Raw genomic sequence first — 12,452 nt, 5'->3', positions numbered from 1 at the left:
GAGAAAGATAGAGGGGGTTAGCGGGAGAGAGAGAGGTGGATGTAGTGAGAGAAAGGGAGTTAGAGGGACAGAGAGGGATGTAGAGAGAGATAGAGGAGGTTAGAGGGAGAGAGAGAGAGGGATGTAGAGAGAGATAGAAGGGGTTAGAGGGAGAGAGATATGGATGGATGTAGAGAGAGATAGAAGGGGTTAGAGGGAGAGAGAGAGAGGGATGAAGAGAGAGATCAAAGGGGTGAGAGGGAGAGAGAGGGAGAGGGATGTAGAGAGATATAAAGTAGTCGGAATGACATGGAGAGGTAATCAGAAAGGGAGAGCAGGGGTTAAAAAGGACGATAGGGTTGTGAGAGTGGTATAGAAAGAGGTGTAGTGAAGGAGTGATAATGGTATATAAAGATGTGTAGTGAAGGAATGATTATGGTACAGAAAGAGGTGTAGTGAAGGAGTGATTGTGGTACAGAAAGAGGTGTAGTGAAGGAGTGATTGTGGTATAGAAAGAGGTGTAGCGAATGAGTGATAGTGGTATAGAAAGAGGTGTAGTGAAGGAATTATAGTGGTATAGAAAGAGGTGTAGTAAAGGAATTATAGTGGTATAGAAAGAGGTGTAGTAAAGGTGTGATAGTGGCATAGAAAGAGGTGTAGTATAGGAGACAGTATAGGAGTGGTATAGAAAGATGTGTAGTTAAGGATTGTTAGTGGTATATAAATAGGTGTAGTGAAAGTGTGATAGTGGTATAGAAAGAGGTGTGGTGAAGGAGTGAAAGTGATATATAAAGAGGTGTAGTGAAGGAGTGATATTTGTATAGAAAGTGCTGTAGTGAAGTAATGATGGTGGTATAGAAAGAGGTGTATTGAAGGAGTGATAGTGGCATAGAAAGAGGTGTAGTGTAGGAGTGATATTGGTATAGAAAGATATGTAGTGAAGGATTGGTAATGGTATATAAAACAGGTGTAGCGAAAGTGTGATAGTGGTATAGAAAGAGGTGTGGTGAAGGAGTGATAGTGATATATAACGAGTTGTAGTGAAGGAATGATAGTGGTGTAGAAAGAGGTGTAGTAAAGGAGTGATAGTGGTATTGAAAAGGTGTATTGAGTGAGTGATAGTGGCATAGAAAGAGATGTAGTGAAGGAGTGATAGTGGTATAGAAAGAGGTGTAGTGAAGGAGTGCTCGTGGTATAGAAAGAGTTGTAGTGAAGGAGTGGTAGTGGTATAGAAAGAGGTGTAGTGAAGGAATGATAGTGGTATATAAAGAGGTGTAGTAAAGGAGTGATAGTGGTATAGAAAGAGGTGTAGTAAATGATTGATATAGGTATAGAAAGAGGTGTAGTGAAGGAGATATATTGGTATAGAAATATGTGTAGTGAAGGATTGGTAGTGGTATATAAAGAGGTGTAGTGAAAGTGTGATAGTGGTATAGAAAGATGTGTAGTGAAGGAGTGATGGTGGTATAGAAAGAGGTGTAGTGAAGGAGTGGTTGTGGTATATAAAGAGGTGTCGTGAAGGAGTGATAGTGGTATAGAAAGATGTGTATTGAAGGAATGATAGTGGTATAGAAAGAGGTGTAGTGAAGGAGTGATATTGGTATAGAAAGAGTTGTAGTGAAGGATTGGTAATGGTATATAAAGAGGTGTAGCGAAAGTGTGATAGTGGTATAGAAAGAGGTGTGGTGAAGGAGTGATAGTGATATATAAAGAGGTGTAGTGAAGGAGTGATAGTGATATATTACGAGCTGTAGTGAAGGAATGATAGTGGTGTAGAAAGAGGTGTAGTAAAGGAGTGATAGTGGTATAGAAAGAGGTGCATTGAAGGAGTGATAGTGGCATAGAAAGAGGTGTAGTGAAGGAGTGATAGTGGTATAGAAAGAGGTGTAGTGAAGGCTTGCTAGTGGTATAGAAAGAGTTGTAGTGAAGGAGTGGTAGTGGTATAGAAAGAGGTGTAGTGAAGGAGTGATAGTGGTATAGAAAGAGGTGTAGTAAAGGATTGATATTTGTATAGAAAGCGGTGTAGTGATGTAGTGATAGTGGTATAGAAAGAGGTGTAGTAATGGAGTGATAGTGGTATAGAAAGAGGTGTAGTAAAGGATTGATAGTGGTATAGAAAGAGGTGTAGTGAAGGAGGTAAATTGGTATAGAAATATGTGTAGTGAACGATTGGTAGTGGTATAGAAAGAGCTTTGGTGAAGGAGTGGCAGTGATATATAAAGGGGTGTAGTGAAGGAATGACAGTGGCATAGAAAGAGGTGTTGTGATGGAGTGATAGTGATATATAAAGAGGTGTAGTAAAGGAGTGATAGTGGTGTAGAAAGAGGTGTAGTAATGGAGTGATAGTGGTATAGAAAGAAGTGTAGTAAAGGAGGTTTATTGGTATAGAAATATGTGTAGTGAAGGATTGGTAGTGGTATATAAAGAGGTGTAGTGAAAGTGTGATAGTGGTATAGAAAGAGGTGTGGTGAAGGAGTGATAGTGATATAGAGTGTAGTGATGTAGTGATAGTGGTATAGAAAGAACTGTAGTAAAGGAGTGATAGTGGTATAGAAAGAGGTGTGGTGAAGGAGTGATAGTGGTATAGAAAGAGGTATAGTAAAGGATTGATAGTGGTATAGAAAGAGGTGTAGTGAAGGAGTGATAGTGGTATAGAAAAAGGTGTTGTGAAGGAGTGATATTGGTATAGAAAGATGTGTAGTGAAGGATTGGTAGTGGTATATAAAGAGGTGTACTGAAAGTGTGATAGTGGTATAGAAAGAGGTGTGGTGAAGGAGTGATAGTGATATATAAAGAGGTTTAGTGAAGGAGTGATAGTGGTATAGAAAGAGGTGTAGTAAAGGAGTGATAGTGGTATAGAAAGAGGTGTGGTGAAGGAGTGATAGTGGTATAGAAAGAGGTGTAGTAAAGGATTGATAGTGGTATATAAAGAGGTGTAGTGAAGGAATGATAGTGGTATAGAAAGAGGTGCAGTAAAGGAGTGATAGTGGTGTAGAAAGAGGTGTAGTAAAGGAGTGATAGTGGTATAGAAGGAGGTGTAGTGAAGGAGGTATATTGGTATAGAAAGAGGTGTAGTGAAGGATTGATAGTGATATATAAAGAGGTGTAGTGAAGGAGTGGTAGTGGTATAGAAAGAGGTGTCGTGAAGGAGTGATAGTGGTATAGAAAGAGGTGTCGTGAAGGAGTGATAGTGGTATAGAAAGAGGTGTAGTGAAGGAGTGATAGTGGTATATAAAGAGGTGTGGTGAAGGAGTGATAGTTATATATAAAGAGGTGTAGTGAAGGAGTGATAGTGATATATTACGAGCTGTAGTGAAGGAATGATAGTGGTGTAGAAAGAGGTGTATTGATGGAGTGATAGTGGTATAGAAAGAAGTGTAGTAAAGGAGGTTTATTGGTATAGAAATATGTGTAGTGAAGGATTGGTAGTGGTATATAAAGAGGTGTAGTGAAAGTGTGATAGTGGTATAGAAAGAGGTGTGGTGAAGGAGTGATAGTGATATAGAAAGAGGTGTAGTGAAGGATTGATATTTGTATAGAAAGCGGTGTAGTGATGTAGTGATAGTGGTATAGAAAGAGGTGTAGTAATGGAGTGATAGTGGTATAGAAAGAGCTGTAGTAAAGGAGTGATAGTGGTATAGAAAGAGGTGTGGTGAAGGAGTGATAGTGATATAGAAAGAGGTGTAGTAAAGTATTGATATTTGTATAGAAAGCGGTGTAGTGAAGAAGTGATAGTGGTATATAAAGAGGTGTAGTAAAGGAGTGGTAGTGGTATATAAAGAGTTGCAGTGAAGGAGTGATAGTGTTATATAAAGAGGTGTGGTGAAGAAGTAATAGTGATATATAAAGAGCTGTAGTGAAGGAGTGATATTGGTATAGAAAGAGGTGTAGTGAAGGAGTGATATTGGTATAGAAAGATGTGTAGTGAAGGAGTGATAGTTATATATAAAGAGGTGTAGTGAAGGAGTGATAGTGATATATTACGAGCTGTAGTGAAGGAATGATAGTGGTGTAGAAAGAGGTGTATTGATGGAGTGATAGTGGTATAGAAAGAGGTGTATTGATGGAGTGATAGTGGTATAGAAAGAAGTGTAGTAAAGGAGGTTTATTGGTATAGAAATATGTGTAGTGAAGGATTGGTAGTGGTATATAAAGAGGTGTAGTGAAAGTGTGATAGTGGTATAGAAAGAGGTGTGGTGAAGGAGTGATAGTGATATAGAAAGAGGTGTAGTAAAGGATTGATATTTGTATAGAAAGCGGTGTAGTGATGTAGTGATAGAGGTATAGAAAGAGGTGTAGTAATGGAGTGATAGTGGTATAGAAAGAGGTGTAGTAATGGAGTGATAGTGGTATAGAAAGAAGTGTAGTAAAGGAGGTATATTGGTATAGAAATATGTGTGGTGAAGTATTGGTAGTGGTATATACAGAGGTGTAGTGAAAGTGTGATAGTGGTATAGAAAGAGGTGTGGTGAAGGAGTGATAGTGATATAGAAAGAGGTGTAGTGAAGGATTGATATTTGTATAGAAAGCGGTGTAGTGATGTAGTGATAGAGGTATAGAAAGAGGTGTAGTGATGTAGTGATAGTGGTATAGAAAGAGGTGTAGTAATGGAGTGATAGTGGTATAGAAAGAGCTGTAGTAAAGGAGTGATAGTGGTATAGAAAGAGGTGTGGTGAAGGAGTGATAGTGATATTGAAAGAGGTGTAGTAAAGTATTGATATTTGTATAGAAAGCGGTGTAGTGAAGAAGTGATAGTGGTATATAAAGAGGTGTAGTAAAGGAGTGGTAGTGGTATATAAAGAGTTGCAGTGAAGGAGTGATAGTGTTATATAAAGAGGTGTGGTGAAGAAGTAATAGTGATATATAAAGAGCTGTAGTGAAGGAGTGATAGTGGTATAGAAAGAGGTGTAGTGAAGGAGTGATATTGGTATAGAAAGATGTGTAGTGAAGGAGTGGTAGTGGTATATAAAGAGGTGCTGTGAAAGTGTGATAGTGGCATAGAAAGAGGTGTGGTGAAGGAATGATAGTGGCATAGAAAGAGGTGTAGTGAAGGAGTGATAGTGGTATAGAAAGAGGTGTGGTGAAGGAATGATAGTGGTATAGAAAGAGTTGTAAGTGAAGGAGTGGTTGTGGTATATAAAGAGGTGTGTTGAAGGAGTGATAGTGGTAGAGAAAGAGGTGTAGTGAAGGAGTGATAGTGGTATAGAAAGACGTGTAGTGAAGGAACGATAGTGGTATAGAGAGAGGTGTAGTGAAGGAGTGTTAGCGGTATACAGAGAGGTGTAGTGAAGTACAGCAGAGAGGTCATAGTGCAGCGGTTAGGGCTTTATACAGTACCTCCTAGAGGAGTGCCGAAACAGCAGCCCACCCCCACGGCACAGCCCACTGTCAGAATGTCTGTGTAACCACAGGGGTTCTACTGACAGAGAAGAGAGGGAGGAGAGAGGGGGAGAGGGAGGGAGGGGAGGCGAGAGACAGAGGTAGAAAATACAGAACAGCACAGCAGAGAACCGCCAAACCAACCAAGCTCACCAGAGAGTCACACAAGCCCTGAGCAAATCATCAAAATAGACAGAGACAGAGAGAGACCAGACAGACAGAACATGCTGTCTCGTCAATATGACAAAATGCTCAGGCCATTGCAGATAGAATTACTTACACCCAGTAATATTCATTTTTCATTACGCAGTTATTTCCATTCTATACAATACATTTCTATCTGTAACATTCTATGCATTGCACCCCACTGCTCCATAACCCCCAAGTCTCTGGTGCAGCCATGGAGAGGTGCATGTAGGGATATGTGGACGGGACTTGCCTCCCACGGGGGCGGCGAAGCAGGTGGCCACTCCCACAGCACACGCACATACCAGCAGGTCCTGGTTATGGGCACTACTCTGGGGGCAGGGGTCCACGGAACAAACGAGAGGTGGTGGGTGGGTGGAGGGTGAGGTGATAAACAAGGGGGGAAAGAGAGAGCAGAGAGGGAGTGGGAGAGGAGAGGAAGGGGAGAACATGGGAGGCAGGGATGGGGAGGAGAGAAATGTGTGAAGGGAGAGAGGGAAGAGCGAGGGGAGGGGGGAGACAGAGACAGTCACGGGGGGTCAGTGTTAATACACATGCCAGACATAGCCATCACACTATTAATACACAGACAATGTGTGAGAGACTGCTGAGCCTAAACAAAGACAAGAGGGAAGGAGGGAGAGAAAGAGCCAGAGAGGGAGAGAAAGAGACAGAGAGTGAGAGACAGAGAGAAGAGAGAGAGAGAGTGAGAGAGGAGAGCGAGGGAGGGAGAGAGAGAGAGAGAGAACAAGAGAAAGGGGGGAGAGAAAGAGAGAGAGAGAGAGAGAGGAGAGAGAGAAATAGAGAGAGAGAGGAGAGAGAGAGGAAAGAGAGAGAGAGAGAAAGAGAGAGAGGAGGGAGAGAAAGAGACAGAGAGTGAGAGACAGAGAGAAGAGAGAGAGAGAGTGAGAGAGGAGAGCGAGGGAGGGAGAGAGAGAGAGAGAACAAGAGAAAGGGGGGAGAGAAAGAGAGAGAGAGAGAGAGAGAGAGAGAGAGAGAGAGGAGAGAGAGAAATAGAGAGAGAGAGGAGAGAGAGAGAGGAAAGAGAGAGAGAGAGAAAGAGAGAGAGGAAAGATAGAGAGAGAGAGAGGAGAGCGAGGGAGGGAGAGAGAGAGAGAACGAGAGAAACGGGGGAGAGAGAGAGAAAGAGAGAGAGAGAGAGAGGAAAGAGAGAGAGACAGAGGAAAGAGAGAGGAAAGAGAGAGAGCGAGAGAGAGAGAGAGATTGAGAGTCATAACAGCAACAAGAACAAGAGCTGTGAGACTTAAAAGATACATAATTAAGAGGTCAGACATGACAGAGCGACAGCCTCACAGCCACGTTCAATATTACTGGTATTACTCAGGTCAAATGTCATGCTGGTCCGAGTGGGGGTTGCTGGGAGTTGTAGTTTGTTTTGGTCAGGGCTTCGGTTTACCTCATACACTCCAGAGAAGATGGACATGATTTTACTCAGCACAGCAGCACAGATACTGGCAATGTGGACGAAGGGACCCTAGGAAGCACGGGAGGGATGAGGACAGAGTCAGTCATACACTTGAGGTAGAAGTTACCTTCTCCAGTCCCGACAGATCTCGGATCAGATTACCCTTCCCTTAATCCTAATTCTTAACCATTAGGGGGATGAGAAAATACCAGACCTTGTATCAGTGGTTGGGAAAATCTCCTGCTACTCACAGAGACAAAGAGCACAGAGCACAGAGGTAGACCCACCATACACAGGATCTGCATAGACATGGACAATTTGCTCTGACTTGAATTCTTATTAACTAGGGCACATTGTATCAGCAAAGATGAATCATGATATAATTGCTTTGTTTGACAGTTGACTAGGGAAATGTTGATGAGTTGAGTAAATTTGTTTCTGTCCCACAAGGAGGAGCAGAAAACACAACAGAATATGATTTATTATACTGCTCACTGGGAAAGAAGGAGACAGAAAGGAGGAGAGGGGGAGGGCAGATACAGTAACGGAGGAAAGTAAGGAAAGAGAGGACGAGGAAGGGAAGAAGCAGAGAAAAAAAGGGTGAGATAATAGACATAGAGAGAGAGTTAGAGAAAGAGGTCAGAGAGAAAGAGGTCAGAGAGAAAGAAGTCAGAGAGAGAGAAAGAGGTCAGAGAGAGAGAAAGAGGTCAGAGAGAGAGAAAGAGAGCGAGAGAAAGGAAGTGAGAGAGGGAGAGAGATAATACTAATAATTGGAGGAGAGGAGTAGGTCCACCTCTTTCCCCACGGGCATGCCACTGCCCAGGCCGGCGGTCAGCCCGATGACTTTGGCCACAAAGGCTTTAAGAGTTAGATACTCCTTCAACACCACCCCTCGCAGAATGGTCTTCAGCTCAGGAATACCAGAACCTACATGAGAAAAAACAACAGAGAGAATATATGAACGGTAGGTAGATCCTGGAAACAGAGCAGTTATATCCCATTTATGTACTTTTGGGCAACCGGGTGGGAGAAATAGATGGAGATAAGGAGAGCAACACTATGTTCAGTACCTACCTATGGCCTGAGGGGCGACTATGTTGCAGAAGAGGGAGGCGAACATGACGAGGACCATGGGGTAGACGACCCAGGCCAGGTACTGGATCAGGACATTCCCCCTCAGCTCCCCGTGCATCCACTTATACGCTGGGAGAGGGGAGATAGGAGGAGGAGGAAGGGAGATTGGAGCAGTGGATTGCAATCTTTAAAAAAAGGTTATATCTAGAACCTAAAACAGTTCTTCGGCTGTTCTTATAGGAGAATCCAGGTAGAACCCTTTCCACAGAAAGTTGAAACTAAAAAGGGTTCTACCTGTAATCAGAAAGGGTTCTCCTATGGGGACAACCAAAGAACCCCTTTGAATCCTTTTTTTCTGTGTGCAGTGCAGGGAAGAGCAGGGAAGAGTGAAGAGCAGGGAAGAGCAGGGAACAGCAGGGAAGCGTGAAGGGCAGGGAAGAGCAGGGAAAGTGTAGAGCAGGGAAGAGCCGGGAAGATTGTAGAGCAGGGAAGAGCAGGGAAGAGTGTAAAACAGGAAAGTGCAGGGAAGAGTGTAGAGCAGGGAAGTGCAGGGAAGCATGTAGAGCAGGGAAGAGTGTAGAGCAGGGAAGAGAAGGAAATAGCAGGGAAGTGTGTAGAGCAGGGAAGAGCAGGGAAGTGTGTAGAGCAGGGAAGAGCAGGGAAGAGCATGGAGAGCAGGGAAGTGTGTAGAGCAGGGAAGAGCCGGGAAGATTGTAGAGCAGGGAAGAGCAGGGAAGAGTGTAAAACAGGAAAGTGCAGGGAAGAGTGTAGAGCAGGGAAGTGCAGGGAAGCATGTAGAGCAGGGAAGAGTGTAGAGCAGGGAAGAGAAGGAAATAGCAGGGAAGTGTGTAGAGCAGGGAAGAGCAGGGAAGTGTGTAGAGCAGGGAAGAGCAGGGAAGAGCATGGAGAGCAGGGAAGTGTGTAGAGCAGGGAAGAGCAGGGGAGTGTGTAGAGCAGGGAAGAGCAGGGAAGACTGTAGAGCAGGGAATAGTGTAGAGCAGGGAAGAGAAGGAAATAGCAGTGTGTAGAGCAGGGAAGAGTAGGGAAGTGTGTAGAGCAGGGAAGGTCAACATCTATACACTTCAACATCGTCCCCACAGTGACCGTACGCACATATCCTAACCAGAAGCCATGGATTATTGGCAACATCCTCACTGAGCTGCTGCTTTCAAGGAGCGGGACACTAATCCAGATGCTTATAAGAAATGTCCCTACGTCCTCCAACGAACCATCAAATAGGCAATACAGGACTAAGATCGAAACTTACTACACTGGCTCTGACGCTCGTCGGATATGGCTTGCAAACTATCACAGATTACAATGGGAAACCCTGCCGAGAGCTGACCAGTGACGCAAGCCTACCAGACGGGCCCCTCCCAGGTGGTGAGGGTAGGCAACAACACATCTGCAATGCTTATCCTAAACACGGGGGCCCCTCAGGGGTGGTTGTTCAGTCCTCTCCTGTACTCCCTGCTCACCCATGACTTTGTGACCGCGCATGACTCCAACACCCTCGTTAAGTTTCCCGACGACACGATGGTGGTAGGCCTGGACGATGAGACAACCTATAGGGAGGCGGTCAGAGACCTGGCAGAACAACCTCTCCCTCAATGTGGGCAAGACAAAGGACCTTATCATGGACTACAGAAAATGGAGGGCAGAACACGCACCCATTCACATCGACATGGCTGTAGTGGAGCGGGTCAAGTTCCTCGGTGTCCAAATCAGTGAGGCCCTATCATGGTCCAAATGCACCTACACAGTCATGAAGAGGGCACGACAATGCCTCTTCCCCCTCAGGAGGCTGAAAAGATTTGGCATGGGCCCTCAGATCCTCAAAAGGTTCTACAGCTGCACCATTGGGGAGCATCTTGACTGGCTGCATCACCACTTGGTATGACAACTACTTGGCATCTGACCCCAAGGCGCTACAGAGGGTAATGCATACGGCCCAAGTACATCACTGGTGCAGAACTGCCTGCCATCCAGAACCTCTATACCAGGCGGTGTCAGAGGAAGGCCCCAAAGATTGTCAGACTTCAGCTACCAAGTCATAGTGCTCTTTCTGCTACCGCAAGGCAAGCGGTACCGGGGCTCCAAGTCTGGGGCCAAAAGGCTCCTGAACAGCTTCTAACCCGAAAGCCATAAGACTGCTGAACAGTTAATCAAATGTTTGCAGACTCACTAGACTCTACCCACACACTCACACATACTACACTGACACACCAACACACACACACACACACACGCTACATAAGCTCACACATACAAAACACACACACACACACACACACACACACACACACACACACACACACACACACACACACACACACACACACACACACACACACACACACGCATATGTATGGCAACAGCTCGGCATCTGACCATAAGGCGCTATACAGGGTAGTAGGAACGGCCAAGTACATCACTAGGACCAAGCTTCCTGACATCCAGGACCTACTGTATATAATAGGCGGTGTCAGAGACTCCAGTCACCCAAGTTATAGCCTGTTTTCTCTGCTACCGCATGGCAAGTATTACCGGAGCGCCAAGTCTAGGACCAAAAGGCTCCTTAACAGCTTCTACCCCCAAGTTATAAGACTGCTGAACAATTAACGACCCCCCCATTTGTTTGTACACCGCTGCTACTTGCTGTTTATTATCTATGAATAGTCACTTCACCCCTACCTACATGTACAAAATAACCTCTAACCTTTACCCCCGCACATTGACTCGGTACCGGTACCCCAGGTATATAGCCTCATTATTGTTATTTTATTGTGTTACTTTTAATTTAGTTTATTTGGTAAATATTTTCTTAACTCTTCTTGAACTGCAATGTTGGTTAAGGGCTTGTAAGTAAGCATTTCACGGTGAAGTCTACACTTGTTGTATTCGGCGCATGTGACAAATACAGTTTGATTTGATTTGATTTGACACCACACACACACACACACACACACACACCACACACACACACACACACACACACACACACTCACACACATAGACACACTTTCATGCTGCTGCTACTCTGTTTATGATATATCCTGATTGCCTAGTGACTTTTACCCCTACCTACCTGTACATACAGTATTACCATGATGACCTCAACTACCTGGTGGCCCTGCACATTGACTTGGCACTGGAACTCCTTGTATTTGGCCTCGCGATTGTTCTCATTGTCTTCTTGTTTCCTTTTTTATTTAGCAAATATGTGTATTACTTTTGAACTCTGTTTTGTTGGTTAGGGGCTCGTAAGTAAGCATTAAAGTCTACACCTGTTTAATTTGGCGCATCTCACTAATAACATTTGATTTGACTTTATTTGACTTACCTAGGGGGTAGGGACAGGGAGTTGACTTGGAATTGGGTAGCAGGCCTAAATTGAGGTCAAATAGCTCATGATATTGATCATCAGTTTTTATCCTGTCTTGTATGGCCATCTCGTGAGGGTACCTGGCCTGCTACAGCCACAGTGGATTATGGGGACTGAAGTCATGTACCTTGTAAGCTCTTGGCACTGGTGTAGTCCATGCTCCAGCTGACCAGGGCCATAGTGAGGCCCAGCAGCACCAGGAAGATCCAGTCCTCCCCCAGCTTGGTCACAATGTACCGCTGTATACGAGCCACACAGTCTGGACCAACACAATAAGTTATATTACTGTATGTGTTTAGGCCTCAAAATAACTTTTACCGGGGGTTATTTACAGTGATGTAGCTAGAACTAGTCCTTGTCTCTCACCTTGGCATTTGGAGTAGGGGCGGGGCTTCTTTGTAGAGGAGGTGTGGCTGAGATATGACTCCATGGTGACGGGGTTGTGATGTCGTTGGCCACGCCCCCGTCTGGCATTGACCATGTTGTTTTCTCCTGTCTGTTTCCTCCATTGTCTCTCTGTCAGCAGCCGTGTGGCTTCCCGCCTGGCAAAGCTACCCAGTTGTTCCCTGTACTCCCCGTAGAGCTGGACAGAGCAAAGACTACATTACCCAGGAAGCATTGTTGAATCTACATTACATTAACCAGAAGGCCCAGCGGGTTCCCTCTACTCACCCATGGACATGGACAGAGCAGGATACTACATATAATTACCAAGAGCACCTCCTTGGATCGAGCAAAGACTATATAATTTTACCCAGAAACCCTTGCAGTTTCCTGGACAGAGCAGACTGTCCAGCCTTCTAGTTCTCTTCATTACCAAGAGGCTCCCTAGGACTTCTCCCCATAGAGCTGAACACTGAGATCAAAGACAACATTACCCAGAACCCCTTGCAGTTTCCTGTACAGAGTAGACTTCATTACCCAGAAAGCAGTGCAGCTTTTCTTCACTACCAAGAGGCTCCCTGTAGACCTTCTCCCCATAGAGCTAAACACTGAGATAAGAGATTACATTAGCAAGAAATC

General features: G+C 44.5%; 1 protein-coding gene across 1 annotated transcript in view; it reads right to left on the bottom strand.

Annotated features, from left to right (window-relative positions):
• LOC135523014 (chloride channel protein 1-like) overlaps positions 1–12,243 on the bottom strand; it is a 31,513-nt gene extending 19,270 nt beyond the window's left edge. Inside the window, exons 1-7 of the mRNA XM_064949743.1 lie at positions 12,184–12,243; positions 11,796–12,012; positions 11,557–11,688; positions 8,045–8,173; positions 7,764–7,897; positions 6,962–7,039; positions 5,317–5,395 (exon numbers count right to left, since the gene is read on the bottom strand). Of these exons, the coding sequence (XP_064805815.1) occupies positions 5,317–5,395; positions 6,962–7,039; positions 7,764–7,897; positions 8,045–8,173; positions 11,557–11,688; positions 11,796–12,012; positions 12,184–12,243 (829 nt within the window). The remainder of the gene's footprint in view (positions 1–5,316; positions 5,396–6,961; positions 7,040–7,763; positions 7,898–8,044; positions 8,174–11,556; positions 11,689–11,795; positions 12,013–12,183) is intronic.
• Between the last annotated feature and the right edge of the window lie 209 nt (positions 12,244–12,452).

Source organism: Oncorhynchus masou, chromosome 30 (genome assembly GCF_036934945.1).
Source record: "Oncorhynchus masou masou isolate Uvic2021 chromosome 30, UVic_Omas_1.1, whole genome shotgun sequence".
NCBI lineage: Eukaryota > Metazoa > Chordata > Actinopteri > Salmoniformes > Salmonidae > Oncorhynchus > Oncorhynchus masou.
Note: the sequence above shows the minus strand (reverse complement) of the source record. Positions and strands in the feature narration are given on the sequence as shown.